Source organism: Peromyscus leucopus, chromosome 6, assembly GCF_004664715.2.
Source record: "Peromyscus leucopus breed LL Stock chromosome 6, UCI_PerLeu_2.1, whole genome shotgun sequence".
NCBI lineage: Eukaryota > Metazoa > Chordata > Mammalia > Rodentia > Cricetidae > Peromyscus > Peromyscus leucopus.
In genome coordinates this window covers 72,084,545-72,110,149 of record NC_051068.1, presented here as the reverse complement: position 1 = coordinate 72,110,149, position 25,605 = coordinate 72,084,545, and the positions used below count along the sequence as shown (strand labels likewise).

Sequence of the window (25,605 nt, the reverse complement as noted above, 5' to 3'; positions counted from 1 at the left end):
CCAGCCCAAGGACCACTTCAGTTCTCCAGCAGTAGCCAAATGATACTGCTAAGGGTCAGACCCGCTGATCACACGCCAAGCACTGTTCCAAGCACGCAGAGTCGGCAAACCCTTTGAAGTCTGAAGCTGTTGGAAGCTCCCAACAGCTGCCTGGAACAGATAGCGTTACTAACCCTAATTAAAGTCACATAACTAGTGGCAAAAGCAGGTTCAAACAAGTGATCTGGCACCAGAGTCCACATTCTTTATCACCATGCCATCTTCAATTTAAAAATACCTACCAAAGTGTGAGTGCCTGCCTCACTAGTAAGAACATCTTGTGTTTACACAGTGTTTAAACTGTCAACTCAAGGATTTTGTTACCTTGTATAGATTTGTTTCATTTCTGTGTGCGTTGTAAAGTCATATAGCTGGTAGAAAACTAAGTACAGATGGACACATGGTATCACCTCTGTTTTGTGGACTTCAGAGCCTAGGAACTTCCCAGAACCACATTGAGAAGATCCTTTGAGGACTCCGAGTGTCTGATAATATTTCAGCCACATCTCTGTACTGACATGTAAAACTCCATCTCAGAGAAGCAAGGTTCCTGGAAAGGGGTAGATCATTAGCTCACAGAGAATCTCATATGTTATCAAAAGTGAGCAGGCGATCAATTTTAGAAGTGTTGGGTCTTTTCCACTTAGAAGATTAAACTATCCCAAGATGGTTAAGAAAGTAGTCTTTGGTTGCTTTGTAAAAGGCGTAGAAAATTCTTTTGTTTTTCTCAGTAGAGGGACAGGGTCTCACTGGCCTCAAAACTCACTGTGTATCTGAGGAAGACCTTCAACCCCTGATGTTCCTGCCTTCACCTTCCAAGTATGGGGTTGCAGATCTGAGACCGTGCTAAGGATCAAACCCAGGGCTTTGCTAGGCATGCTCTCTTAATGCTGAGCCACATGGCCGCCCTAAAAAAAATTCCTTTCATTCATTCAGAAATGGAAATCGTAACAGAAAGAGGGATGTCTGACAGTTGCCTCCAAACAGGATCTTGTGTGAGTGTGAGACAACATACTCATTCTCATATTTCCTTTTTGTTTTTGGCTTTATTCTCAAACACACATTTTCAGCCTTTTTAGTTTCAGCAAAAGGCAGAGTAGCCATCAAGCTCCATTAAGGAAGACGGAAACAAAACCTCCATGTAATAGAGGGTTGGGGTAAGTGGGCATATTCTTTTGTCTGTAATTTCTGATGAAACCAGAAATAAGGCATCCTGTCCCCTCCCAGTGGTTTAAAGGAGCAATAATAGAAACGTGGTTCTAGCAGCAGAAAAGCTCCAACTTAACTCCTGGAACCCAGTACAGGGATGACTTAGGGATATGGACTCAATATGGAGCAGACTCTACAGCCCGTGTGAATGATATGGGAATGCTGACCTCATAGAGCTTCATTGACCCTCAGTCATTTTCTAGCTCCAAAGGGAAACAGTGAGAAAAGCTTTTTAGTGAGAAAACTCATTTTCTTTGTAAGGGAAGAAATGCCATCTCTACTGTTGGACAGGGGCAGATTTCATACAGATGTCATCAGTGACTTGGCATCCTGGTTCTAGTAGGCTTCCAAAGCAGCTCGGGCTTAGGGATGATGTTCACTCATCTCTACTTACCAGGACCTTGAGGGAGATGGTTCTGCCTTTCAAGGAAGTAGTTGTAAAGTCTTGCTATATGCTGGCTGCAGGAGGTATCTAAAGATACTGAGTGGTACCGTTGCCTGCTGGTAGATGGTTTCACTAGATAGAATCCTGCTCTTTCCTGAAGGTAGAGCAGCATTCACAGTGAAGACTGGGGGTCCTAAGCTGTTAAGACAACACACTTATCACCTACCTCTTAGTTCTTGGATGAGATGAGCAGGCCATTGCAAATGTCCTGGCGTGGACTTGCAGGTACTAAGAATTGGAAGGTGGATGCGAGCTGCGCTCTTTCTGCTTGGTGTATAGAGTAGAAGTAAGTTATGCTTTCTTGAGGTAGGTAAGAAGTATCGTCACTCTAGCTGAGAATGTTCATTCTTCGTGCTGAGATTTCATTTATGAGTGTCTGAGCTCAGGGGGGATCCTTTGGTCTTGGAAGAAGTAATCAGGTTTTCCATCATGAGAAACAACGGTTCCGGAGTCCAGACACTTGATTTACGGGCCCAAATCTTGTCAGAACTAGCTATGTAACCTTAGACAAACTACAGAATTCTTTGAGCCCCAGGTTACTCAGTAGATAAAAGGCAGGATTAGAACTAGATGTTAATGTTCCCTAACTTGGCAAATTCCATGAGATACAAAAGTGTCACAATAGGTATTCTTTGATGTTCTGGGGGCAGGGGGCGGGAATCAGTAATGTGAGTCACAGTTCTTAGTGTAGAATTGCATGAACAATCTTTTATTGTAATCAATTTTAAAAGGAATAAATGCTACATGTTTGTGCCATCCTGTACAGTAGCCACTAGCCACAGATGGCCATTTAAGTATAAACTGCTGATCAAAGTCTTCTCTCTTGAGCAGTGCAGGCACAGGACAAGGCCATCCTCAATGAAGTTTCTCTTGCCCAGCGCCACCCTGGACCTTGGCCCAGACCGCTAACTGCAGCTACTTGTCCCTTAGAGCAGGATATAGATGCTTATGCTCGAGGGTGACAGGTACATCTTTGGAAGATGAAAGGATGAGACTACACACGGTTTGAGCAGAGCAGTACAGAGAATCTTCCAGGCAAAGGAAGTTGGCGCTTAAAGAGATTGAGAGGGGGGTGGCTGGAGAGAGGAGTCAGAAAACTGGTTTGCCCTGTGCTTCACATCCTGACCTGTGTGAGACAGACCCCAGAGATCAGTTCCTCAGAGATGTCGTCACCCTATGGACAACCCATCCCAACCATGGAAGAGTGGGAGAGGAGCTGCCCTGATACCAGGAGTTGAGGGGTCTGCTCAGTAGTCAGTGGTGGGAGAAAGGTTAGTGACGTCCAGCCATGTTGAGGACCTTTAGGGTATGAACAGAACAGAGAAGAATCCACTGACGTGGGGGAGAGGAACAGACACTCTGAAGGCTTCTAAAGTGTAGCAGGATAGTCCAAGTGAGCTGCTTTTGAGGCTTAGGCTGAAATATTAGGAGGGAACTAACATTTGCCTAAGAGAAGGCTTGCTTCTGTTTTCCCTGTTGCTGGCCAAGAGCGTGAAGAACAGAAAAAAATCAGAGGTGGATGGCAAGCGTGTAATTGTACCCGGCGTCTGGAGCCACCTGTGAAGGAGTCACCTTTCTCTTCTGGACTCTTGCAGGTGCTGCTGCTGCTGCTGCTGCTGCGGGCGATGACGCCGAGGACACAAGCACGGAGTTCACAGACAGCATCGAGGAGGAGGCTGGGCACAACAGCCACCAGCAAGTAAGTCAGGGTCAGGTGCGAGGAGTTCCCGGATCCCATTCTCACCTCCAGCCTCCTGCGCTGCGAGTGAGAAGACATCTGCGTAACCCACCCCCTGGCCTGCTCCCTGCGGCCCCTCGATCTTTTTCTGTTCAGTCCACCATTGTTTTTTACTGCTTCTCGTTCTTATTTCTGCCCCTGGTCCCTTCCCGCCCGCCCTGTCCCTGTTTGCTGTCTGTCTGTAGCTTTAGCTTCGGAAGAATTGTTGCTTTTAAGACTATGAATGCTTTCCCTCTTTGGCTTTTGTGACTGAAACACAAAACAGAAGACAGAGAGACATGGAAGGGCTGGTCTTGGGGGAAAGCGAGGCCCGGGGCCTGCTTGACGGGAGTACTTGTCTGAGAAACTCCCGGGGGATTGGAATGCCTCCAAAGCAGGGATCTTTCTGGGTGCTATGTGATCTGACAGGCTACCCAATAGCCAGTCCCGCCAAGCCTCAGAACTTGTCACCAGCCCACCATCAGAGAAATGTAATGTCTCCAGCCCAAGAGTGACTGTCCTGGACCTCAAAGGTTACGTCACCCTTAGTGATCTTAGCACTCATTGGAGCTGAGTGTCTCCACCTTGTCCCAAAACGCTCAAAAGTCTAGCTAAATGCCTGTGGCTCTTAAGTTGTAGAGAACTAGAAAGAAGTTGAGCTTTCTGGTGATATCTTCCTTGGATCTACTAGAAACACTTATAGGAAAAAGGGGGCTTCCTGGGTCTGTACACTTCCTGTGTGAGAAAAAGAGGAGCCATTCATTACACTGGGAAGAAGAGGCCAAGTGAACAGACCCCAAACTGAGTAGGATTTGGCATCATTTGGGGCTCTTGACAAGGACCTGAGTTTGTCTGGGACATCAGACATCACCATGAGTTTCTTTACTTTCTGTCACGATCTCCTTTGGTTGCTGTAGTCAGGACTACCCTTCGTTCCCCCCTCGAGGGCTTTGCACTAGCCACACTTCTCTATTTGCTTCTTCTGAGTCCTGCTCACTGACTGAGGGGCTGCAGTTTTCAGTGCACGGAGGTCTCTGCCCCTCCCTCCCTCCCTGATTTCATCGAGGATCTTGGGTGAAAGAATTTGCAGGATGAACAGAAGTCTGCTCTAAACAGATTGGGATGTAGACCGGACACAATGGCTGTAACAGCTGTGGGGCAGGACTAACTTCAGATGAAATAAACGGAAGACACCAATACCATGACCATCAGGTTCTGATTACCATGCTCTAACCATCCTGCTGCTGCAAGTCTTACAGGCAACCTGGTTTGTAAAGCCATTTCTTCCCAAGCCTTCTTTTCTGTAGCCCCACACCGAGAAGATAACCAGACTCTACCGTGAGAAGGTCAGTCTCACCCTGGAGTAAACGTTCACCCCGGCACATCACAGCGCTTGTCTTGGTACTTGGCATAGGAAGTACTCAGTGTCATAGTAACTTAGCACACCTTCAGATCAGGGCTTTATTCTTAAGAGACAGAAGTGTATACCTCCTGGATGAAGATGGGTAAGCACGGTTTTCTTCCTATCACCTTTTCTTGAGAGCTGATTTCCAGCTTTGAGTAGGAAGAACCTTGGTGGATGACATCACTGTATGCGAAGCCGCTGTGAGTGCACTTCATCTTTCGTGGAGTTGGAGATGTGACTCTCCTGTTACCAATGAAATAAAGCTTGCTCTGCTGTAACTGCCGTGTGTCCAGCTTCTGAAGCTTTGTTTGCTTGTTCTCCTCTATCGTTAGCCTCTGAGCTCCTCCTTGTTGTGTTCTTGGGAGATAAACTTTATAGTTGGTCCCACACACACCCCTCCTCCTCCTGCTCCTCCTCCTCTCCCTCCCTCCTCCTCCTTTCTCCTTTTTTTTTTTTTTGTTTGTTTGTTTGTTTGTTTGTTTTTGAGACAGGGTTTCTCTGTGTAGCCCTGACTGTCCTGAAACTCATTTGTAGACCAGGCTGGCCTCAAACACACAGAGATCTGCCTCTGCCTTCCCAGTGCTGGGATTAAAGGTGTGCACCACCTCTGTCTGTCTGTCTGTCACACTCCTTTCTGACACACCCATATACACACTTTCCCTAACAAACATATCCAGCTTTGTGTTCCTGGGCAAGCATCAAAGAAAGCAAGTTTGTTTCCTCATTCTAAGAAGTCACTTGCCTTAGAGAGCTTCAGATCTGACCATGATAGTAATCTTCCCTAGATATTGCCCAACCAAATTCTGATCTCAAAAAGTTGTAAGGTCTGTAATAAATGCCTAGGAGATGCCCACCAAGGACACTGGAGGGCAGTCAGCCACTCCTGTTCATTTGAACACTTTCAATGCAGAAAAGTTCATCAATAATCAAGTTTCAAATGCAAAAGATCAGTACACTAAATCTGACAGAAAAAGAGAAAAAATATTTTAAAATAGTAATATTTTATTATCAAATCATAACTAAACGTATGAAGCACAATGTGATGATTTGATGTACACATATATAATGAAATGACTAATACATCTGTACCTTACTTACTTTTATTTTTTTATGGTGAGATCTTTGAAATTTACTTAGTTATTTTAAAATTTACTTAATGCTAACTACAGTTACCATGTGAACAACTGACCTCAAAGCCTGTTTCTTCTGTCCGCGTGAAGCTTTGTGACTTCTCAAGTCCCTATTGTCTCTTCCTCCCTACACCAGACTTTCTTCCTTCTACTTCAGTTGGCTCAACTTTGTTAGAGTCCGCATGGGAGTCATATAAGGAAGATGGCATGGTGTTTGCTTTTCTGTGAGTGGCTTTATTTCAGATAGCCTAATCTTCTCCAGATTTAAATAGATAGCAGGATAGCCCCTCTTTTTAAGACTCAGTAGATTTTAGCCAGGCGGTAGTGGCGCATGCCTTTAATCCCAGCACTCGGGAGTCAGAGGCAGGCGGATCTCTGAGTTCTAGGCCAGCATGAGCTACAGAGTGAGATCCAGGAAAAGGCGCAAAGCTACACAGAGAAACCCTGTCTCGGAAAAAAAAAAAAAAAAAAAAGACTCAGTAGATTTTTCATTATATGTAAGTTACTCATACATTCGTAGACACCCAGGATGACTCCATATTATGGCATTTGTGACCAGTATTGGAAAGAGAGTGCTAATATCAGTTCACATACTGATTTCAGTTCTTTGGAAGTATATGCCCAGAAGTGGAAATCCTGGGTCATATAGTAGTTCTGTCTAGTTTTTTTCTTTTTCTTTCTAAGTACTTGTCAACTCATTTCTACAAAGGCATACTAATTTAGTATCCTTTTTTTCCTTATTCTTTCTTTTCTTTCTTCTTCTGTTTTGTTGTTGTTGTTGTTGTTGTTGTTCGAGGAGATACATGTTGTCATTCTTAAAATACATACAACACATTCTGATACACATGGGTGGTAGCTCCTTGTGGTTATAGTCTTTAGTTGATGGCTGACACTTGCTTGTTTGAGAAACGGTGATTTCTCAGTGTCGTTTATATTGTCTGAAGACAGACCTTCACTGTGGGAAATATGACCTGAGAGGGTGAAAGCAAACCGCTCCGGTCAAGCCAAAGTGCAGATCTGGAGTCGGTCTAGAAACGCCCAAAAAGGTTAAACTGTATGGGAGCAACTGCGCAAGTGAGTTAGATGATATGAAAAAACAGTAAGAATTATGATTTAAAATGGGACCCAAAGGAGCCACACTAGTATTACACACACTGGATATGAGTTTTCCTGAGGAGAAGCACACGAGTATTTGCTTTTCGTAGGTGGTAAAAGATAATGATTCTAGATCCTAATTCACTTTTCATACGTTTATATTAAAACTATAAAGTTAGGTGAAAAAAAAAAAACTTCCTTTCAGAGATGTGAAAACTCAAGTTAGGTTGGACAATGACCAGATCTCTGCCAGAGGCATTCACCCTTTGCCCCATGTGCCCCAGAATATCTGTGAACGCAGTCCTGCAATTGTGTAGATTATATCATATTACCACATGTAAGATCAGACACCTCTGTGTTTATGCAATGATTTACTCTCTTATTTTAAAATGAGAAATCAGTCTAAATGAATCTTACGGTCATTCTGGCATCCATATTTCATGAGTCAAAATGTTTCTCTTTAAAAGAAAATAGGTATACTGAAACCAACTGGATAAAATACACACACAGGAAGATACTTTACCAATGGATAGACCTCATTAATGCTGGGTTATTTTTAAGCATAAACAACACTCAAGGTTAAGAAAAGAGTGGCCATTGTGTCCATTCTCAAGTCTAATGGTGATTTTTAGTTATGTTCATTGCAAGTAGTTTATATAGGGAGGTAACATCACAAAGTTTATTTTTGTCTACCTATTCATTATTTTGGGGCCTTTTGAAATGGCCTCACTATGTAGCCTAAGCTAGCCTTGCTTCCAGTTCTCCTGCCTCAGCCTCCCAGGAGCTGGAATTACAAGCGTGGGCCACCATTCCTGGCACATCACATAGTTAAGTGAAGGTTATGGTGATAAGTCTTCGAAAGTGTCCTGTCCCATACCTAATCCTTTATTCCGTTACAATTGCTGGGTGGTATACGTGGAGACAGAACCAGCTGGCTGCACCAGGCAGCAGTCTTAGAGACAGACATTGTCTATAGTCTGGTCACTGCTGGACTCACAAAATCCAGATGGGATTGAATGCCTAAAGACTGAGTAGCTGTGTTTAGGAATCTCTTCTTTCTGGCTCCATATCACTTGACAATATCAATTGCTGTGGTGCTAAAATACCATTACATGTATACTATGAATGAATGCTACCACAAACATACAGCACAGGTGTGACCTAGCTTTGTTATGAGGAATAGCAAAAGCCAACAGCTTTGTGACCACCCAAGCTCTTCTAGCCATCATCGACCCATATGCTGTGCTCTGGGTCCTATTCTGTTCAATATGTTAGTGACCCAAATGAATGTATAAAGCATATAATTAATTATATGAATCATCTCTAGTCAGGTGACTGCTACATGGTTTATAGAGATGCACAATAATTATTTTAATGGCTTTGTAATTAGAACATGACTCTATATAACCAGGATAAGCTTATAAGTAACAAACATGACTCATGATATTGACAGAGGTAAAAGGAGATAGCATGACACAGAAATTCCTGCATGGAGGGGTGAAGAGTGAGGGTCAAAACTGGCCTAGAATTGAGTGTAACTTCTGAACAGTACCACTGGAAGGAAAAGAAGTCAACGTGGCTGGAAGTGTGGCGAGTACTGCTGGAATGTGTGCAGTAGCACCTGTTTATAAACCCAGCACTCAGGAGGATAAGCCAGGAGAACCAAAAGTTCAAGGACAGCCTGGGGTACCAGTGAGATTGAGGCCAGCATGAGCTGAAAGGCAAGATCCTGTTTCAAAACCTAAGGAGGGAGGAAGGTGGAAGAAATCCTTACATTAAAACAGTCACACATTATGTAGGTTATCACACCCAAATTCTGAGTTGTATTAATATTCCTTTAAAGCTGTAGAATATAGCTAGAGATAAGCCTAGTGTGGATGATAAGAAAATCTAAACACTCCCAACTTCCCACTTGAGAAAAGCACCTTAAAATCTGTTATAAATGAAACATTTAGGAGTGACTTCAAGAAAATCCTTAAGAAGAAAGGCACTGTGAAATCTACTTTGTTTTCTTCTCACGTGCTTAGATTTATAGAGAATTTGCATTGACACAGGGTGATAATCAAAAAGAAAAACTGGGTGTCCGGTAGGGTGGCTTCACCTCAAACCCTGTAATTGGAGGGTGAGTCTCCTGCTCTCAGTGGAATTGGCTTGGCTCTGCCCTGCCTGGAGCTCCATGATTTTAATTCTGGAACTGGCTGTAGGCACTCTGAGTCTTCATCTCCTCTTTGGAGTCTGAGTGGCAGACAGGGATTTAGGCACAGAGCACTGGCATCCTGAACCATGATCTTCAGTCAAGACTCCCGTGCTCTAGGGTTTGTAAAGCACCTCAACTTCAAGGCAGACTTTTGGGGGACTCTGTGCCCCAGGAAGAGAAGCACCACAATATTGGCATCCGCTAGACTAGCTTAAACTTCATTTGTTTGTGTTCAGGGTGGGTGTGCGCGCATGTGTGTTTCTCACCACCTCTGGATTCTCCTCTTCCTCCCATGGCAAAGCCCTTCTCTTCACTCACCCGGTGTGGCCTCCTGCCCACACCAATCCCAGGGCCCTCGTGACTGGCTTGAAGAGAGGGTCATTGATTGCGTCTTTTGTTCCCATCAGAAGCCACCCTTGTGCGTGTTCGTGGGTCCCCTTTAGTGGTCTAACTTCTTGAAACTGTGGTTTTCTTTCAGCTCATCAAGGTGGCTTTGGAGAAAAGCCTGGCGACCATGGAGACCCAGAACACATGTCTTCAGCCCCCTTCCCCACCAGGAGGGGACAATAACAGGTGTCTTCAGGAAGAAATGCTCCACCTGAGGGCTGAAGTCCACCAGCACTTGGAGGAGAGGAGGAAAGCTGAGGCGGAACTCAAGGAGCTGAAGGCTCAAATCGAAGAAGCAGGATTCTCCTCTGTGTCCCACATCAGGTATGTCCCAGCGTTTCCCCCAGACGATGGATGAGCTACCTCAGCCAAGAACTTGCTACATCCAAGGCATGCCACAGGCTCCATGCCTTAATGCGTTTATATACTCTTTAGAGCAAGGTAAGTGTTAGATGGTGATGACTACTTTTGTTAGGCAGATGATCTAGTCTTAATTTGATATAATAACGCTCTACTATTACTGCCCAGATGCATGGGAATTTGCTCCGCCCATGACCTTGGGCTACCTAGCCTGATTGTGACAGGCAGTGCTTCTTGCCTGCCCATGTGACTTCTTAAAGAGAAGGGGGAGTGGGTTGCAAGCTCTTTCTTGGATGTGGAAGGTTTCCTGGTGCACAATCTGGAGCTTTCCCCATTTTCCCCTGGGAGACGAAGAGGCAACGACATCACTTCATTTTGCATCAGTGAGTCTGTTTTCCCCATAGAACCCCTTTATAAATTTATATATACCATTGAGGCTCTCGTTATGCATGTGTATGGACAGAATCTTCCTTAGTTGTGTGGGTGCAGCCTTCTGGATCAAGTCCCATAATCACCTACCCAAGCAGCTTCACTGCTGTACAGAGAGCTGGGAGAGCCTTTGAGGAAGAGGATTTACAGCCCCACCGATCTCCATTCAACTCCCTCTCAGAAGCATACACAGCTGAATCATGGAATTGCAACTTTAATAACCTTTTCTGTTTCACTAAAATTATATAAAAAAAAAAAAGTGGCAAGTACTGATCCATTGACTACTTTGGCTGTAAGGGGATTTTTGAAAGAGAAAAAAAGCTGAAAAAGACATGATACTGTAGAGTTTCAGTGAGACGCCCTGTCTCAATTGATAAGATGGATATCAATAGAGGAGGACACCAGAAGTCAACCTCCATCTCCACATGGGTACACATACATGCACACATATGTATGTGTGCACGTGCACACACATATGCACACAATTATTAGTAAGCCTTGTTATTATTCTAGATGTCAGTATCACTCACCTCTGGGAGCCGTATTCATCGTGGCATACTGTTACAGTAGCTGTGCGGGTGCACGAATGCCAGTTGAGGACCTGTTCACTCCCTGCATATCCATGTCACTTAACCGTGCCTGGTGTTACCCACTGAGTAGGATACTGGACCTGGCCTGTTGTCTTTGTTTCACAGTTAAGGAAATTAATGTGTACAAAATTGCAAGTAACCTGCTCAAGATTTCATAATGCCAAGGCTAGACCCTTTCCTCCTGGTTTTTGTTACTTCCTCCTGATTTTGTTAGAGCATTCTCCTAATGCTCTAACTGAGCTAGCCAGCCAGCTGCACCCCTTCCTGATTGGTTAACACCAAAGCCTTTAATCTATAGTCTGTGTTTTCTTTTTTTTTTTTTTTTTTTTTGGTTTTTTGACACAGGGTTTCTCTGTGTAGCTTTGCACCTTTCCTGGATCTCGCTTTGGAGACCAGGCTGGCCTTGAACTCACAGAGATCCACCTGCCTCTGCCTCCCGAGTGCTGGGATTAAAGACATACGCCGCCGCCACCACCCGGCTAGTCTGTGTTTTCTAAAATAACAACAATAATAAACAAACAAACACACACAACAAACGAAGATTCTGGGACGATGACTCCATAGACAACGTGCTTGTCACATAAGCACTGGGGCTTGAGTTTGATCCGGAGCAACCCCATGTTCCCATAAATCCCAGCACTAGAGGAAAATGGGAAAGGATCCTTGGGACTTGATGGGCAGCCAGCCCAGCCAATAGGTTAGCTCCAGTGTTTGGTTCAGCGAGATGCCCCGTCTCAAAAGAGAAGGTGGAGAGCAGTCAAAGAAGATGCCAGATGTCAACCTCCAGTCTCCATATGGGTACACACACACACACACACACACACACACACACACACACACACACACACACTTATTATTAAGTCTTGCATCATTCTAGGTATCAGTTCTTTTATGTTGAATTGTCATGATAATTCTTTCCTTACATTTTACCTACGTTAAAATGTAAGTTTATTCAGGCATTCGTGTGTGAATTTACTTGTGATGTCGTGGAAATGTAAGTTTATTCAGGCATTCATGTGTGAATTTATTGTGATGTCGTGGAAATGTAAGTTTATTCAGGCATTCATGTGTGAATTTACTTGTGATGTCGTGGAAATGTAAGTTTATTCAGGCATTCGTGTGTGGATTTACTTGTGATGTCATGGAGCAGAGCGTCTCCTTCTATGTACACCATGTATATATAACCTTGTAGGTTATGTTCACAACCTGAAAATCTGTGCTGCTCGGCTCTCCACCCAATCTTAAACACTGATGTGAAAAGAGAACACACCCAACACTCAGTCCCTTGTTAAGCTTCACTCTCGTTAGTTTATAGTGTAAAAACATCAGGCCTTACCCCAACACAGAAGGATGTAAAACTAACTCAATATTCTCTTCTATATACCTTCCTGTTTTCTCCTTCCTCCATGCTAATTTTGGCACAGAACTATACCTTTTTCTCCTTTGAAAATCTCTCTGAGTTCGATGTTCCAAAGTATTTTCTCCCATGAATCCACACCTAACAATTTCTGCTTGAAACTCCAAAACTTTAGGATTCTGAGGAACCTCGTCTAGGTGCACACCCAGTACTGATTCTTATGTGTGTGTGTGTTCTGGCTCAGTGTTCTCAGTTTAGTCAATTTTATTACTTCAACAAATCGAGATGTTTTATGTGTCAGGCATGTGTGGTGGTCCCAGAAATACAGGATGAATAGGGCAAACACAGCATCTGCTCTCTGCAAGGTTACGTCCTATTTTGTGGACCAGGAATATGGCAAACAATTAAATAACTACATTTTTATTACAGCTCTGATCAGTATTATTTATTTTTCATATTCCTGAGACCCAGTTTATCACTCAGTGATTTAAAACCAGAGATAAGTAATAAAATGATAAAATCCACAGCCGGGCGATGGTGGTGCACGTCTTTAATCCCAGCACTCGGGAGGCAGAGCCAGGTGGATCTCTGTGAGTTCGAGGCCAGCCTGGACTACCAAGTGAGTCCCAGGAAAGGCGCAAAGCTACACAGAGAAACCCTGTCTCGAAAAACAAAAAAACAAAAAAACAAACAAAAAAAAATCCACAATAATAAATTTGTCTTGGGTAGGATCCATCTTTTAAAAAAAAAAAAAAACTTAATATTGTAATTTTGCTTGTATATTCCAGAGGTCATGAATATTCAGCATGTGAAACTATGTGGCTAAGTAAAGAAAAATAGACTGGGGGGTCTATTTCATGATTGTTTAATAATGCTGCCATCCAGTGGCTAGGGAAGCATGTGTTGTGAGGCCATTCTTCCCCGCTCCCTCACTGGGTCTTCCGGTGCATGAATGAGGCATGGCACAGGTCTCTGGGATTCAGCTCTGTACTTGAATGGCTCTGAGTCTGTCATGCACTAAGATGTGGGTGAAAAGGTCTTGGAAGAGCTGTAGGCCCGGCTAACCCCGGCTCCATGTTCTATGCTCCTGGCAGGAACACCATGCTGAGCCTTTGCCTTGAGAATGCAGAGCTGAAAGAGCGGATGGGAGAAGCGATGTCTGACGGATGGGAGGCCGAGGAGGACAAGGAGAAGGGCGAGGCGATGGTGGAGACTGCGGAGGCCAAGGGGTCTGGATGAGAGCAGCCTCCAGGCTGAGTTCAGGAAAGTCCAGGGGAAACTGAAGAGTGCCTACAACATCATCAACCTCCTCAAGGAACAGCTGCTCCTGAGCAGCTCGGAAGGGAACGGTAAAGTGAGGCCGGAGCTCCTGGTGCGCCTCGCCAGGGAGGTGGACAGAATGAACATGGGCCTGCCTGCCCTTGGTAAGCAGCAACACCAAGACAAGGAGAACGTGGCCACGAGGCCTGGCCCCAGACCCCAGAGCCTCAGTCTTGGGGCAGCCCTCCCAGCGGATACCCACCACGTAAGTGAGGGCAGGGGTGAGGTGAGAAACTCGGGGAAGGGCCGGGGATTTCGGTTTTTACGTTACACTGTTCTGCCGTGTGGGTCAGGAAGTACTGAGGGGTGGTGCCTTGATGTTAGCAGCAGGGCTCTGTAATCGGAGGCATTCGAAAGGGTTCCACGCCACTGAAGGAGTGTTTCTGAGCATTTCATTCCAAGGGCGTGGCAGTGGGTTATGAACTGCTGTCTGCCCTCCAGGTACTCAGCGTGTGGGGGAGAACGTTCAGACGCAGTGACTTTTCACTGGCTGTAACTGCCAGACTGTTGTGATGCTCTGGGCCTTGACGGGGCCCAGACAAATTGGGGTGCCATGTCATCTTCTTACCACTGCTGCTTCCTCGGAGGTTCCAGAGTGGTCTGTGTCATGGCCTCATGGGAAGTCACTGATACCCTCCTGCAGGAAGGAACTTGGCCCTAGATTCGGTGAAATGGAGAGTTCAAAGGCTTTCTGAGAAGGGCCTGTGGGGCAGGAATGCAGAGAAGGTGGAGTGGAGATCTCCACCTCTTCCTTTCAAGCAACTGAGTCAATGTTTGCTACAGGCTGATCTAGAGACTTGACTGGCGCTGTGCTACCATGCGCTCAGAGAGAAAGAGAAGGAGAACATTGTCCCAGCTCTCCAGGAGCTCTGTCTGGAACAGCTGGGGCAAACACATAACGCACACCGTCCCCGGCGGGCGTTCAGACAGAGAGGTGGCTCTCACCACATAGAGGGTGACCTTAGAGCGTCCTGATCATTGTGTTGGGTCCTTTCACAGCTGGAGAACAAGTCCCAGGCCCGAGACTCCGGACACCAGTCCGAGTTTAGCCTACCAGGGCCCACCAAACACCTGCGTTCCCAGCTGGCTCAGTGCAGACAGCGGTATCAAGATCTCCAGGAGAAGCTACTCATCTCGGAAGCTACCGTGTTTGCCCAGGCGAACCAGCTGGAGAAGTACAGGGTCATATTCAGTGAGTGTCACCAGCTCGTGGTCGTCAAAGTGTCGTGTGTCCCCCCCCCAGTGAAGTCACCTGTTTCTCAGCTTTTATCTTTCTACCCCAACCTGTGAACACTTCAGCCACGACTCTTGTCTTAGAACTGTGTGTGTGACTATTTTACTCCAACTTGTAGGTGGATGTAAAGAATAAAGGAAGAAGATAAGGTTTTAAAGTTACAGTGTAGGGGCTGGATAGAGCTCAGTGCTTAGGAGAACTTGCTGCTCTCACAGGGGCATCCAACACCCTCTTCTGGCCTCCCGGGGCACCAGGCATGCCCATGGTGCGCAGATGTACACGCAGGAAAAGCATTCATTACATGGAAAATAAAAATAAACACATCTTTAAAGCCAGGGTGAACATAACGGACTGAAACAGACTTCCATCTGGGCTCGCTGATTTCCAGGGCTGTCAGTAAGCTGACTTGGCTCTCTACATGATGGGTTTTTCCTCCTTTGCACCATAACAGAGTCTTCGAAATCCTGCCATCACTGTTGCTCTAGAGTCAGCCCTAGCCAAGGGAGATTGCTGCATTGACAGGATGCTCTTTATTCACATAGGAATTGGGCACAGGAACCTAAAATTGAATTTTGGCTAGTTTGATAAAGAGTAACCATGGGTAGGTAGCTGCTACCTTATTGGACAGGGCAGGGATAGATGTCTCAAGACTCTTAAGGACTTCAGCCCCATTGGAGCCAAGACCGTGTAGATACAGGGCCTAATGATTTCACTGGAGCTTCCTAACGTGGTAGCACGCAACTCTTGACTTTCCCTTGTCTAGTCTCAACTAAGCCTCAGTTTTCAGAAGAGAGCCTCTCCATGGCAACCATGGGCTCACCCGGGTGTGTGTGTGGGTACCTACTACCTATGGCAAGCTTTATCTTCTCCCATCGGAGTCCAAGAAAGCCTCTCTGCTAGCCTGGCTCTGACTGCTTGGCCTTAAAGGCCGGGGGTATGTGCCACTGAGGCTGGGGTAACATGAGGGAGGTCTGGATGCTCTGTAACCACCACTGTCTCTTCCTGAACACAGGTGAATCCCTGGTGAAACAGGACAGCAAGCAAATCCAGGTGGACCTTCAAGACCTGGGCTATGAGACTTGTGGCCGGAGTGAGAATGAAGCTGAACGTGAGGAGACCACCAGCCCCGGTAAGTACACGGTGTGTGGGGCCCCCTTCTCCCCCGAGTCCCGTGCCGCATTTGGATGCCTTAGGCCACTTCCACTCGAGATGAGTAGTGGGTCAGGAGGAGAATGAAGGAGACCTAGGACCAGCAAAGGACAGGAACTTTGGAGAACTCTTCAAAATGAGGCAACCAGTTTGAACTTCTATCGCTTTCAGCACACTGCTAATAAAAAAAAAAATTAAATATAACTTCTATTATAGAAAAAAATACCTAGTCCTTTTTATTACGGAAGAGAGCTGTGATCTTTAATGGATACCTAAACTGTAAGTTTAGAATAAAATCTTTTCTTTTGTATTCTCAAAGGACTATTGGGAACCACAGGATCCCTACAGATTGGAAGCTGAGGCAGGGTAGTGGGAAGTTAGGGGCAGGGATCCAAAGACCAGAGTGCTTGGTTCAAACCCTCTTTTTCTCTATGCCTCCGTTTCCTGACCTGCTAAAATGGCAACAAACCAACTCTCCAACTCACCAGGTACTCACGTCGATGAAATGGATAAGTTCTAGTAAAACACTCTGACCCTCATGTTACTAGTAAAATGGTGACTAGTCATCCCGGTGCCGCCGCCCTGGCCTGGCTTACCAGACTGACTGTTGGGAAGGTCTTGTTTCCCTAGGCCTGTTTTTGTATGCTGTTGCAACCCAGGAGTTTTAAGTCATAGCACTGTTAGGAAACTGCAGAAGCCGTTTGTTCTTGAGTCCTTGTGGTCATTTGAAAGCTATGAAGCTTTGTTAATGTCTCACTGAAGAGGCCCTGACTCACTCATGTGTTAAGGACACAGGGCACCAGAGGGTTTGAACTCTGGGTCTGCTGTGTGCCCTGCACGGTCTGTGACTAGCTAGCTTACCACCTTCAAGCTTCCTGGAGAGCCTGTTGGATTCTCCAGGCAACAAGATGAAAGTGACTGTATCTTGCCCACAAGCCTGTTTAGGAAGAAATGCTAGATTCGAGTGCCCAGCATACGGCCAGACTTAAAGAGAGCGTTGCTCCGGGTCTTACCCCAGCACTTTGATCATGTGACCAGCCTGCCCCCTCAATCGAGTGGCCACAGCAGCACCCCCAGCTTCTCTTCAGGAAGATGTCTCTGTCTCTTTCAGAGTGTGAGGAGCACAACAGCCTGGGGCCCATGGTGCTCATGGAAGGGCTGTGCTCTGAGCAGGGGTACCTGGACCCCGTCCTGGTCAGCCCACCTGCAAAGAAGCCTTTGGAGAACAAACCCGGGAGGCAGGACGATTTCCAGATGCACAGAAATCCGGACGACAGCTCTGTCCTGAGGAAGGACATCAGAGATCTGAAAGCCCAGCTACAGAATGCCAACAAGGTCATTCAGAACCTCAGGAGCCGGGTCCGGTCCCTCTCTGCTACAAGTGATTACTCATCCAGTCTGGAGAGACCCCGGAAGCTAAGAACCATCGCAACCCTGGAGGGGTCTTCACCTCACAGTGTCACTGATGAAGATGAAGGGTGGCTATCGGACGGCACTGGGGCTTTTTACCCCCCAGGGCTACAGGCCAAAAAGGATCTGGAGAGTCTCATCCAGAGGGTATCCCAGCTAGAGGCCCAGCTCCCCAAAACTGGACTGGAGGGGAAGCTGGCCGAGGAGCTGAGGTCTGCCTCGTGGCCTGGGTAAGCGGGGGACTGTTTTGGGGGAGGGGGGGCCACTTGATTGATGTCTAAGTCAGTGCTTAGAACAGCGGCCCTGGCAGTTGTAAGGGAGAATGTACCCAGGTCATCAGGAGGACAGTTATTTAAATAGTGGCTGAGCTGAGGGAAAACAAGGGATACCAGCATCACATCGGATGATGGCAGCAGATCTCCGAGATGCCCTGTTACAGATGTTAAAAAACATGTCAGTTTAAGTGGTACAGGGTAGTGATGAAACTCGTCCCAGATGCCTGACGGGAAATCCTAGCTCTGCAACTCCCGAGCTGTGCAAACTAATCTTTCCCCATCTAGTTGCTTACCTATGAAGTGAAGATAAGAGAGGACCCAGCTCAAGGACAGTTACTGGGCTTAGCTGAACTCTTAATGTGCTTCTAGTATCTGGAATACAGTACTCTCAATGCTGTTTTCAGTTATCTCGATTACCAATACTTTATGCTAAAAAATACGGAGTGGACATACGTGTCAACCTCTGTACCGATTCTACCGCTAAGTAATGAACCACTCTAAGACATGATGACTTTGCCATCTCTCATGGTTCTCTGGGCTGACTCGATTCAGTTGGATCTCCCACGTGGCCGCCGTCAGATGGAAGCTATGGCCAGAGTGGTCTGAAAGGTCCTTCTGAGGTGGGCGTGGAGTCTTTATCCATGCCTAGGCTCCTGGTTCCTCCCTTTCTCCATGTGGCTTTGTCTTCAAGGATGTCTCCTTGATTTTGGTTTCTCATGCTGTGATAGTCCTTGGCAATGTTGCTTCTGTGTGAAAGCTGGTATCTAGGACAGGAGGTAGATCTTGCCAGGCAGCTAAAGAACTACTCCTCGGCTTGGCACAGTGATGCCTCCATTGTGTTGCCTGGGTTAGCATGGTCACAGCATCTTCCAGACTTAACTGTATAGAGAGTAAACCTCCTCACTGACGGAGGACTGGCAAAGCCATGTTGGAGGAAAGCCCGGGACGTGGGAGACTGTACTTACTGTCTTTGCAAAACGCCATCTGCCGCAGTATCAGAGCACAGAAGAAATCCACGCAGATGATGGTGTTTGAAATAGAAGATGAGAAAGTCCTAGACAGACTTAGGAGTAAAAAATTATAAATATTTATAGGGTATCTATTGTGTGTCCACACTGTACTGGACTGTGTGAGATGTAAAATGTGGGATTTTCTTTCTTTTCTTTTCTTTCTTTCTTTCTTTCTTTCTTTCTTTCTTTCTTTCTTTCTTTTTTTTTTTTTTTTTTTTTTTTTTTTTTTCTGAGACAGAGTTTCTCTGTGTAGCTTTGCACCTTCCCTGGAGCTCACTCTGTAGCCCAGGCTGGCCTCAAACTCACAGAGATCTGCCTGGCTCTGCCTCCCGAGTGCTGGGATTAAAGGCGTGCACCACCACCGCCCGACTGGGATTTTCTTTACTCTCATAGATCTTATGGTTTAGTTTTGAATATGAGACTAACATTCTAGAAGAGTTAAGAACAATAGCTTCCTGAACGTTTTGGTACAGTAGTTTCTTGGTGTGGAATTTACTTTTCAACACTTTCCGTGGCTAGTACAGTGCCCAAGTCAGGGAGTTCCTTAGGTGTGGTCTCACAGAGGACTCTAAGGAAGCCCCTATAACTTACACTCACTCTTTTTTTCAATTTTCTTCTCCCCTCTCTTCCCTGCACTAGAAAATACGATTCCTTGATTCAGGATCAGGCCCGCGAACTATCATATCTGCGTCAAAAAATCCGAGAAGGGAGAGGTATTTGCTATCTTCTCACCCAACATGCAAAAGACACAGTGAAGTCTTTTGAGGACCTCCTACGGAGCAACGACATCGACTACTACCTGGGCCAGAGCTTCCGGGAGCAGCTAGCCCAAGGGGGTCAGCTGACGGAGAGACTCACCAGCAAACTGAGCACTAGTAAGTTGGCCCCCGGCACAGTCCTAGGCTCGGGTGGCTGCCATTCCTCCACAGCGGCACTCGACCCCAGAGTCCAGGTTCCTGAATCAGGACTCCTCTGAGTGGCACCAAGCTGGCTGTCACCTCTGTAGAGCTAGGCATAGTGGCACACTTCTATAATCCCAGAACTGAAGAGGTCAAGGTGTACAATTAGGCATTTGGATCAACCTACAGGAAAAGGGACTTGTCCTCTCAGATACAAAAGAAGGTTGAGAGGAACGAGTCGGTGGTCACGTGGGTGTGTATGTAGAAGCCAGGCTGCCACGGGATGTGGAGGCTGGAGTATGGCAGAGAAGAGACGGGGAGGCAGCTTGTGACCAGTGAGATAAAATATGTTTCAGTTTTCAGCCCCGGTTTGGACATGTGAAGTCATGATTGTGAGCACCAGGTCATGGGGTGGGGTGACTTCCCCGGTGAGCTCAGGTGAGCTGCCTGCTCACCTCTCTAAAGAAGGGTTATCATAGGTGTTCTCTCACAAGTGGAATCGGGAGGCAACTGTAAGACATTAGCAACAGCGAGCATGGAAGCAGGAAGTCAGTTACCAGGGAACAGACGCGGGCCCAGCAGCAGAGGTGAGGGTGAGGGTGAGCCACAGAGGACTTCATGATCCAAGTATCTTGTGTACATCTGCAGAAGTCTCATCATGGAATCCATCATTTTGTTCAGTTAATTTATGCTGATTAAAAAGATATCGCCTGTGGCTGGGGCAGTAGCTCCGTCAGTGAGTGTTTGCCTTGCAAGCAAGAAGACCTGAGTTCAGTCCCCAGACTCGACTCTCCCTAAGAAAGCCTGTGCATGGTAACTCGCACTTGCAATCATAGCCCCGAGGAGCCAGAGACAGACGGGGCTCCTGGGCTTGCTGGCTAGACAGCCTGGCTTAGCTGGTGAGTCCGATTTCAGTGAGAGACTGTCGCAAAAAAGAAGGAAGAAAATGGTGGGTGGCTCCTCTGAGCAATAATACCCACGGTTGCCCCCTGGCCTCCCCAGGCATACACACACACACACACACACACACACACACAGAGAGAGAGAGAGAGAGAGAGAGAGAGAGAGAGACAGACAGACAGACAGACAGACAGACATACAGAACTTGAGCACTCAAAATAGTTTTCCTGAACCGATGTGTGGCATAATCACTGTTCTGTGTCCTCGTGGGACCCGTGCTTTCTAATGTGTGACGTGGAACCTGTTTAACTTCTGTAACTTTCTAAATTTTATTTTCAGAGGATCATAAAAGTGAGAAAGAAGAAGCTGGGCTTGAGCCGCTGGCCCTCAGGTAATTCAGAAGACAGTCTGGTAAAGGGACCCAGACAGGGTAGCCCCAAGTTCACAGACCAGGAAGGGAAGCTGAAGGAGATTAATTCATTTGTTCATTGAACACTGACTGGTTTTTCCCAAATTCTTTTCTTTTGTTATAATTTCATGGCTGTAGTAATGCTCTAGACGTGGTAAGCTAGAAGCAGCCTGACTCATGAACGAACCATGTGTGTCCCAAGAGTCTTAGCTTCCTGCGAGGTTGGCCTGCCCCGGGGCTTTATGGACAGCTAGCTCAGTAGTCACTTTATTTCCTTGGAGAATCAATCCTATGACAGCATGTAGAGAAAGAGGCAGAGACGGTGCAGAGACGCTGGAAGACGACATGTTCAGTCTGGAACACTCACAGACAGACACTGTGCCGCGACTCAGACTTCACTCGAGCTCAGGGTCACGTGCACTGCTTGCCATCAGTTCCTGCTTTCTCATGTGTGTCTTTGATCATGTATGTGGCCACTGCTTTGAGCTCAGGGTCACTTGTGGCCACTGCTTTGAGCTCAGGGTCACTTGTGGCCACTGCTTTGAACTCAGGCCTGTGCCACGCACTCAGGGACACTTGTGGCCACTGCTTTGAGCTCAGGGTCACTTGTGGCCACTGCTTTGAGCCAGGGCACTTGGGCCGTGGCCGGGACTGGGCCTGTTGGAGGTCAGGGGGCTTGGCTGGGTCACTTGTGGCCACTGCTTTGATAGTCCGTTGCACTGTGTCGGCTGTGCTTTGTAGGGTCACTTGTGATCTTGAGTCAACTTTGTGTTTGCCAGGACATTGTGCCTGTTTGAAGATCACTTGTGTGTTTTTTTTTTTTTTTTTTTTTCTTTTTTTTTTTTTTTTTTTTTTTGTTTTGTGCTGAGATCCTGCGAGTGCTTCTCAGAATATCAGTGGTGAAGGACACGGTGTTTGTGATTCATTTTGGTTTCCTCATTTATCACAGCCACATAGAGGGCCTGCACTTGAGCTAACTAGATGTCTCCACTTACCCTAGCTTTGGGTGTTGGGGCATTTGTTCTACATTTTTCAAGGCTTCCTTTTAGTTTTTATACTTGTTGGAGATGCTCATAGTCCTCAGACTGCCGCTGTCTTAGGGATCATCCGTTAGGCAGCCGTGCCTTACAGGACTGGCTGTGCCTCTGCCGGTGCCAGCCTGTGGCCTGGGCACTGTGTGGCTGCTGTGGTCTACCTGTTCACATCCCACATGCCCAGTTGGAGATGTGTCATTCTCAGATTCTGTACAGAATGGCGCCCTTGGCTTACGTGGGTCTCCCTGTGGGCGTTAGGGAAGGCTAGCTGCGATAGGTGACCTTGGACTCACCCGTGGCCTGCTCCTCTCCCCACCAGGCTCAGCAGGGAGCTCCAGGAGAAGGACAAAGTGATCGAAGTCCTGCAGGCCAAGCTGGACAGCCGGTCTCTCTCGCCCCCCAGCAGCCATGCCCTGACTGACTCCCACCGCTCGGCCAGCAGCGCGTCCTTCCTGTCTGATGAGATAGAAGCTTGCTCTGACATGGACGTAGCCAGCGAGTACACACACTATGAAGAGAAGAAGTCTTCACCTGGCCACTCAGGTAGCCTCCACTGTCCGAGTGGCACCTCCTCCGTCTAGACTGAGAGGAGACCCTGGGATCCAGGCCTTATAGTCCACTTTGGTGTGGACCAAGTCCCAAGCACAGGCTCCCATGGCTTAGATCCCGGCTTTATTGCTGACTTTCTAAGCAATTCTGTCTCTCTTGAGTTCCGTCATCATGCACATGCTGACATGTAATCCCAAGTGAGGAGGTGGTGGCCAAGCTTTACTGCTCACTGAATCTGTCTGATAGACCTCCGTCCTTAAATGCCCCATGTCCTTACAGTTTCTGCACAGTGGCCCCCGAGTCGTCACGGGCTTCCAAAGATCCCGCTACGTGTGCTACTCCAGGATTTCCAGGTTCTGATCCCCCTTTGTCACCCCAAAGGTAGTTCCCTCACTGAAGGAGCTATCTAAGAGTAAGAAAGGGGATACTGCAAAGGGTCCTTGTCCCCAGGGCATCTCAAGACAGCCAGCCTCCGGCCCTGGCACCCCTGGAGAATATAAGGCCCGGGTCCCAGTTCTCTGGAGGACACCAGACATTTTTTTTCATTCGTGGGTTTTGTAGAGTCCATCCATCATTTGAGTCATTGTGCTGTGTTGTCTTCTAAACCATCAGCCACCAGTGTATCCCAGGGGCTAAAGGTCGAGTCCAGCAACAGTCCCATCAGCTTGCCAACTCCCCAGAACCCCCTCAAGGAGGCCAGCCAGGCCTGTTCAGGTATGCCACAGCCCGTGGGCCAGTAGCTTCCTCTCTCTCTCTCTCTCTCAGCTGCCTGCTCGGTTTTCCTTCAGGGATAAGGGTGGAAACTGTTAGAAGCCTAAATCTATTATATCCTAGACCAATCAGGCCGTTCTCATTCACCATCTGTGTCTGATTTTTAGAAATGAGAAAACAAGAAGTCTGCAATAAGCTTTGATCTACGAACCAGTTTTGACCAAGAATTGAGGAATCCTTTTTTAATAAGCATCTCCATTTCTTTCTCTAACCCACCCTGGGGAACAGAGGCAAACGTGTTTGTAGGATTACAATAGCTAAAGAACAGGAAGAAACTCTCATCCATCGATCCCATTTATGCTACCTACTTAAGTGGTGCAAATGCCTTTGTCCGTAGGTGACGCAGCTGACGTCACAGCTCAATGACGTTTCTTTTACATTACCGCCGGTGGATTTATGAATGGGTCATAGTCCAGGATGTGTACCATGTACATATGGGGCGCATTCACCTTCATGTCTTAGCACAGTTGTCAGTGTTCACTGCTCACTCAGAGCTCTGCTTCAGAGACTGTAGAGAAAGGCCCCCCCCCCACTTCCTGCCTTCCTCCATGGCTGGCTACCTTCAGGTCGTATGTGCTCAGGTCTGGGTCCCAAAAAGCACAGTCCTATTCTGTGCTACCCTCACCCCTCCCACAGGCAGTTCAACCACAGTCTGGAGGAGGAGGGGTATGCATCCTTTCTCTATCTGAGCCCGGACTCTGGGGGTCTGGCTCCGAGTGAGCAGCAAGTGAACCAAGAAATCGTGAAGGATGGGCTACTCACCCCGAGCGTAGATAACCTGTCTAACGGCTTTCAGCTCAAACAGAGGCTATGGTCAGGGGTTCTAACATCACAATGCCTTCCTAAAAGATGGCTGGGCTGTGTCTCTAGGCAGTTTGGGTGATTGCAGTATGGTTCTGATGCAGTAACAGCACCAGGGGACCAATGATGTATTGTAGATGTCGTCATGTCTTCTACATAAGGCCTCTTCCTCAGGATAGTATTGATTTCTGCCCTGCTCCCCACTGGAAAAAAGAAACAGATTAAAACATCCAATTTTCATAGTGTTTCTCAAGATTTGGCTGCACATGGACTTCATGGGTCACTAGGGGGAAAATATTTGTTTTTAATTAAACTGCCGGGTCCTACTCAAAGAGTTTATCATTCTACTACTATGCGCTGAGGCAGCCTGTGTGTACAGAGTTGGTGGTGCCCCCTTCAACCCAGGACGTGAGGCTAGTCTGTCCTGCGTAGTCAGAGCCTGTCAACGGAGGTGGGAGGAAAGAGAAGGAGACAAAGGAGGGGTGGAACCTTCAAGAAGAAGGGGCTGGGAAAGGAAGGAGGAAAAACAAGACAGCGCCCTCCTGGGAGAATACGGTCAAAGTATAATACATACACATACAGAAATGGCACAGTGAAGCCCCTTCTCCCGTACAATTAATATAAGCTAATAAAAATGCTAACTAGTTGTCTCAGACAGGCTTGCAAGTCACTGTCTCAGCCACACCACCATGGCTGTTTCTCCTCTTGTGAATGAACACTCCGCTTTGGATGTCTGAAGTTCGTTCTCACCACAGTCCCGCCTGCACTACACCTCCTAGGAATACCTGGTCTAGCCTGCCCTCCTCAGAAGGATCATAACACAGTCACAAAAGGAGTTCTGGATGAGCAGATAGTCTCTTCTCAGAGAGAAGGGCTGGCACACGCTAGGACCAGCATCCCAGGGCCTGTGAGGAAGTAAGCATAGCCATCCTGATGTACAGTAGGCGTGAGTCACGCCATCTTGCCTCCATGTCTAGCAGAGGATATACATGCAGGTGAGCCCGGCAAAGGGATAAGGAGGAGGAGACACCTGCCAGGCTGCTTCTTAGGAATAACACTTGGCCTTGCTGGCTTAGCCTGGACCACAGTAAGTGCTGGCCACATGGCAGGCCCACATCTGATCAGGGGATGATCTGCCTTCTCTGTTTTTTTTTTTTTTGTTTGTTTGTTTGTTTGTTTTTTTCTCTTATTTTCTCTCTAATGATGTCTCCTTTCTCCCTAACTCTTTACTTCTAGGCTTTCATTTTAACTCCTCACCCAAGCCGGCTAGCCTTGCCCAGGCACCAATGCCCTCAACTCCACCCAGCTTCATGCCTTTCGGCCCCTCTGGCCCCCCCCTCCTCGGGTGCAGTGAGACACCAGCGGTGTCCTTGGCTGAGGCTCAGCAGGAGCTGCAGATGCTGCAGAAGCAGCTGGGAGAAAGTGAGCCCCGTTGTCCTGGTGTGCTTATTAGTGGCGGCCACCACGCTGTTGCTCTGCATGGC

General features: G+C 47.1%; 1 protein-coding gene across 1 annotated transcript in view; it reads left to right on the top strand.

Annotated features, from left to right (window-relative positions):
* Positions 1 to 25,605, top strand: part of LOC114680909 (myomegalin-like) — a 199,198-nt gene that overhangs the window by 158,746 nt on the left and 14,847 nt on the right. Inside the window, 12 exon segments of the mRNA XM_028854083.2 lie at positions 3,289 to 3,392; positions 9,716 to 9,948; positions 13,455 to 13,586; positions 13,588 to 13,885; positions 14,680 to 14,872; positions 15,927 to 16,043; positions 17,175 to 17,703; positions 19,398 to 19,633; positions 20,897 to 20,948; positions 22,320 to 22,543; positions 23,111 to 23,263; positions 25,358 to 25,543. Of these exon segments, the coding sequence (XP_028709916.1) occupies positions 3,289 to 3,392; positions 9,716 to 9,948; positions 13,455 to 13,586; positions 13,588 to 13,885; positions 14,680 to 14,872; positions 15,927 to 16,043; positions 17,175 to 17,703; positions 19,398 to 19,633; positions 20,897 to 20,948; positions 22,320 to 22,543; positions 23,111 to 23,263; positions 25,358 to 25,543 (2,457 nt within the window).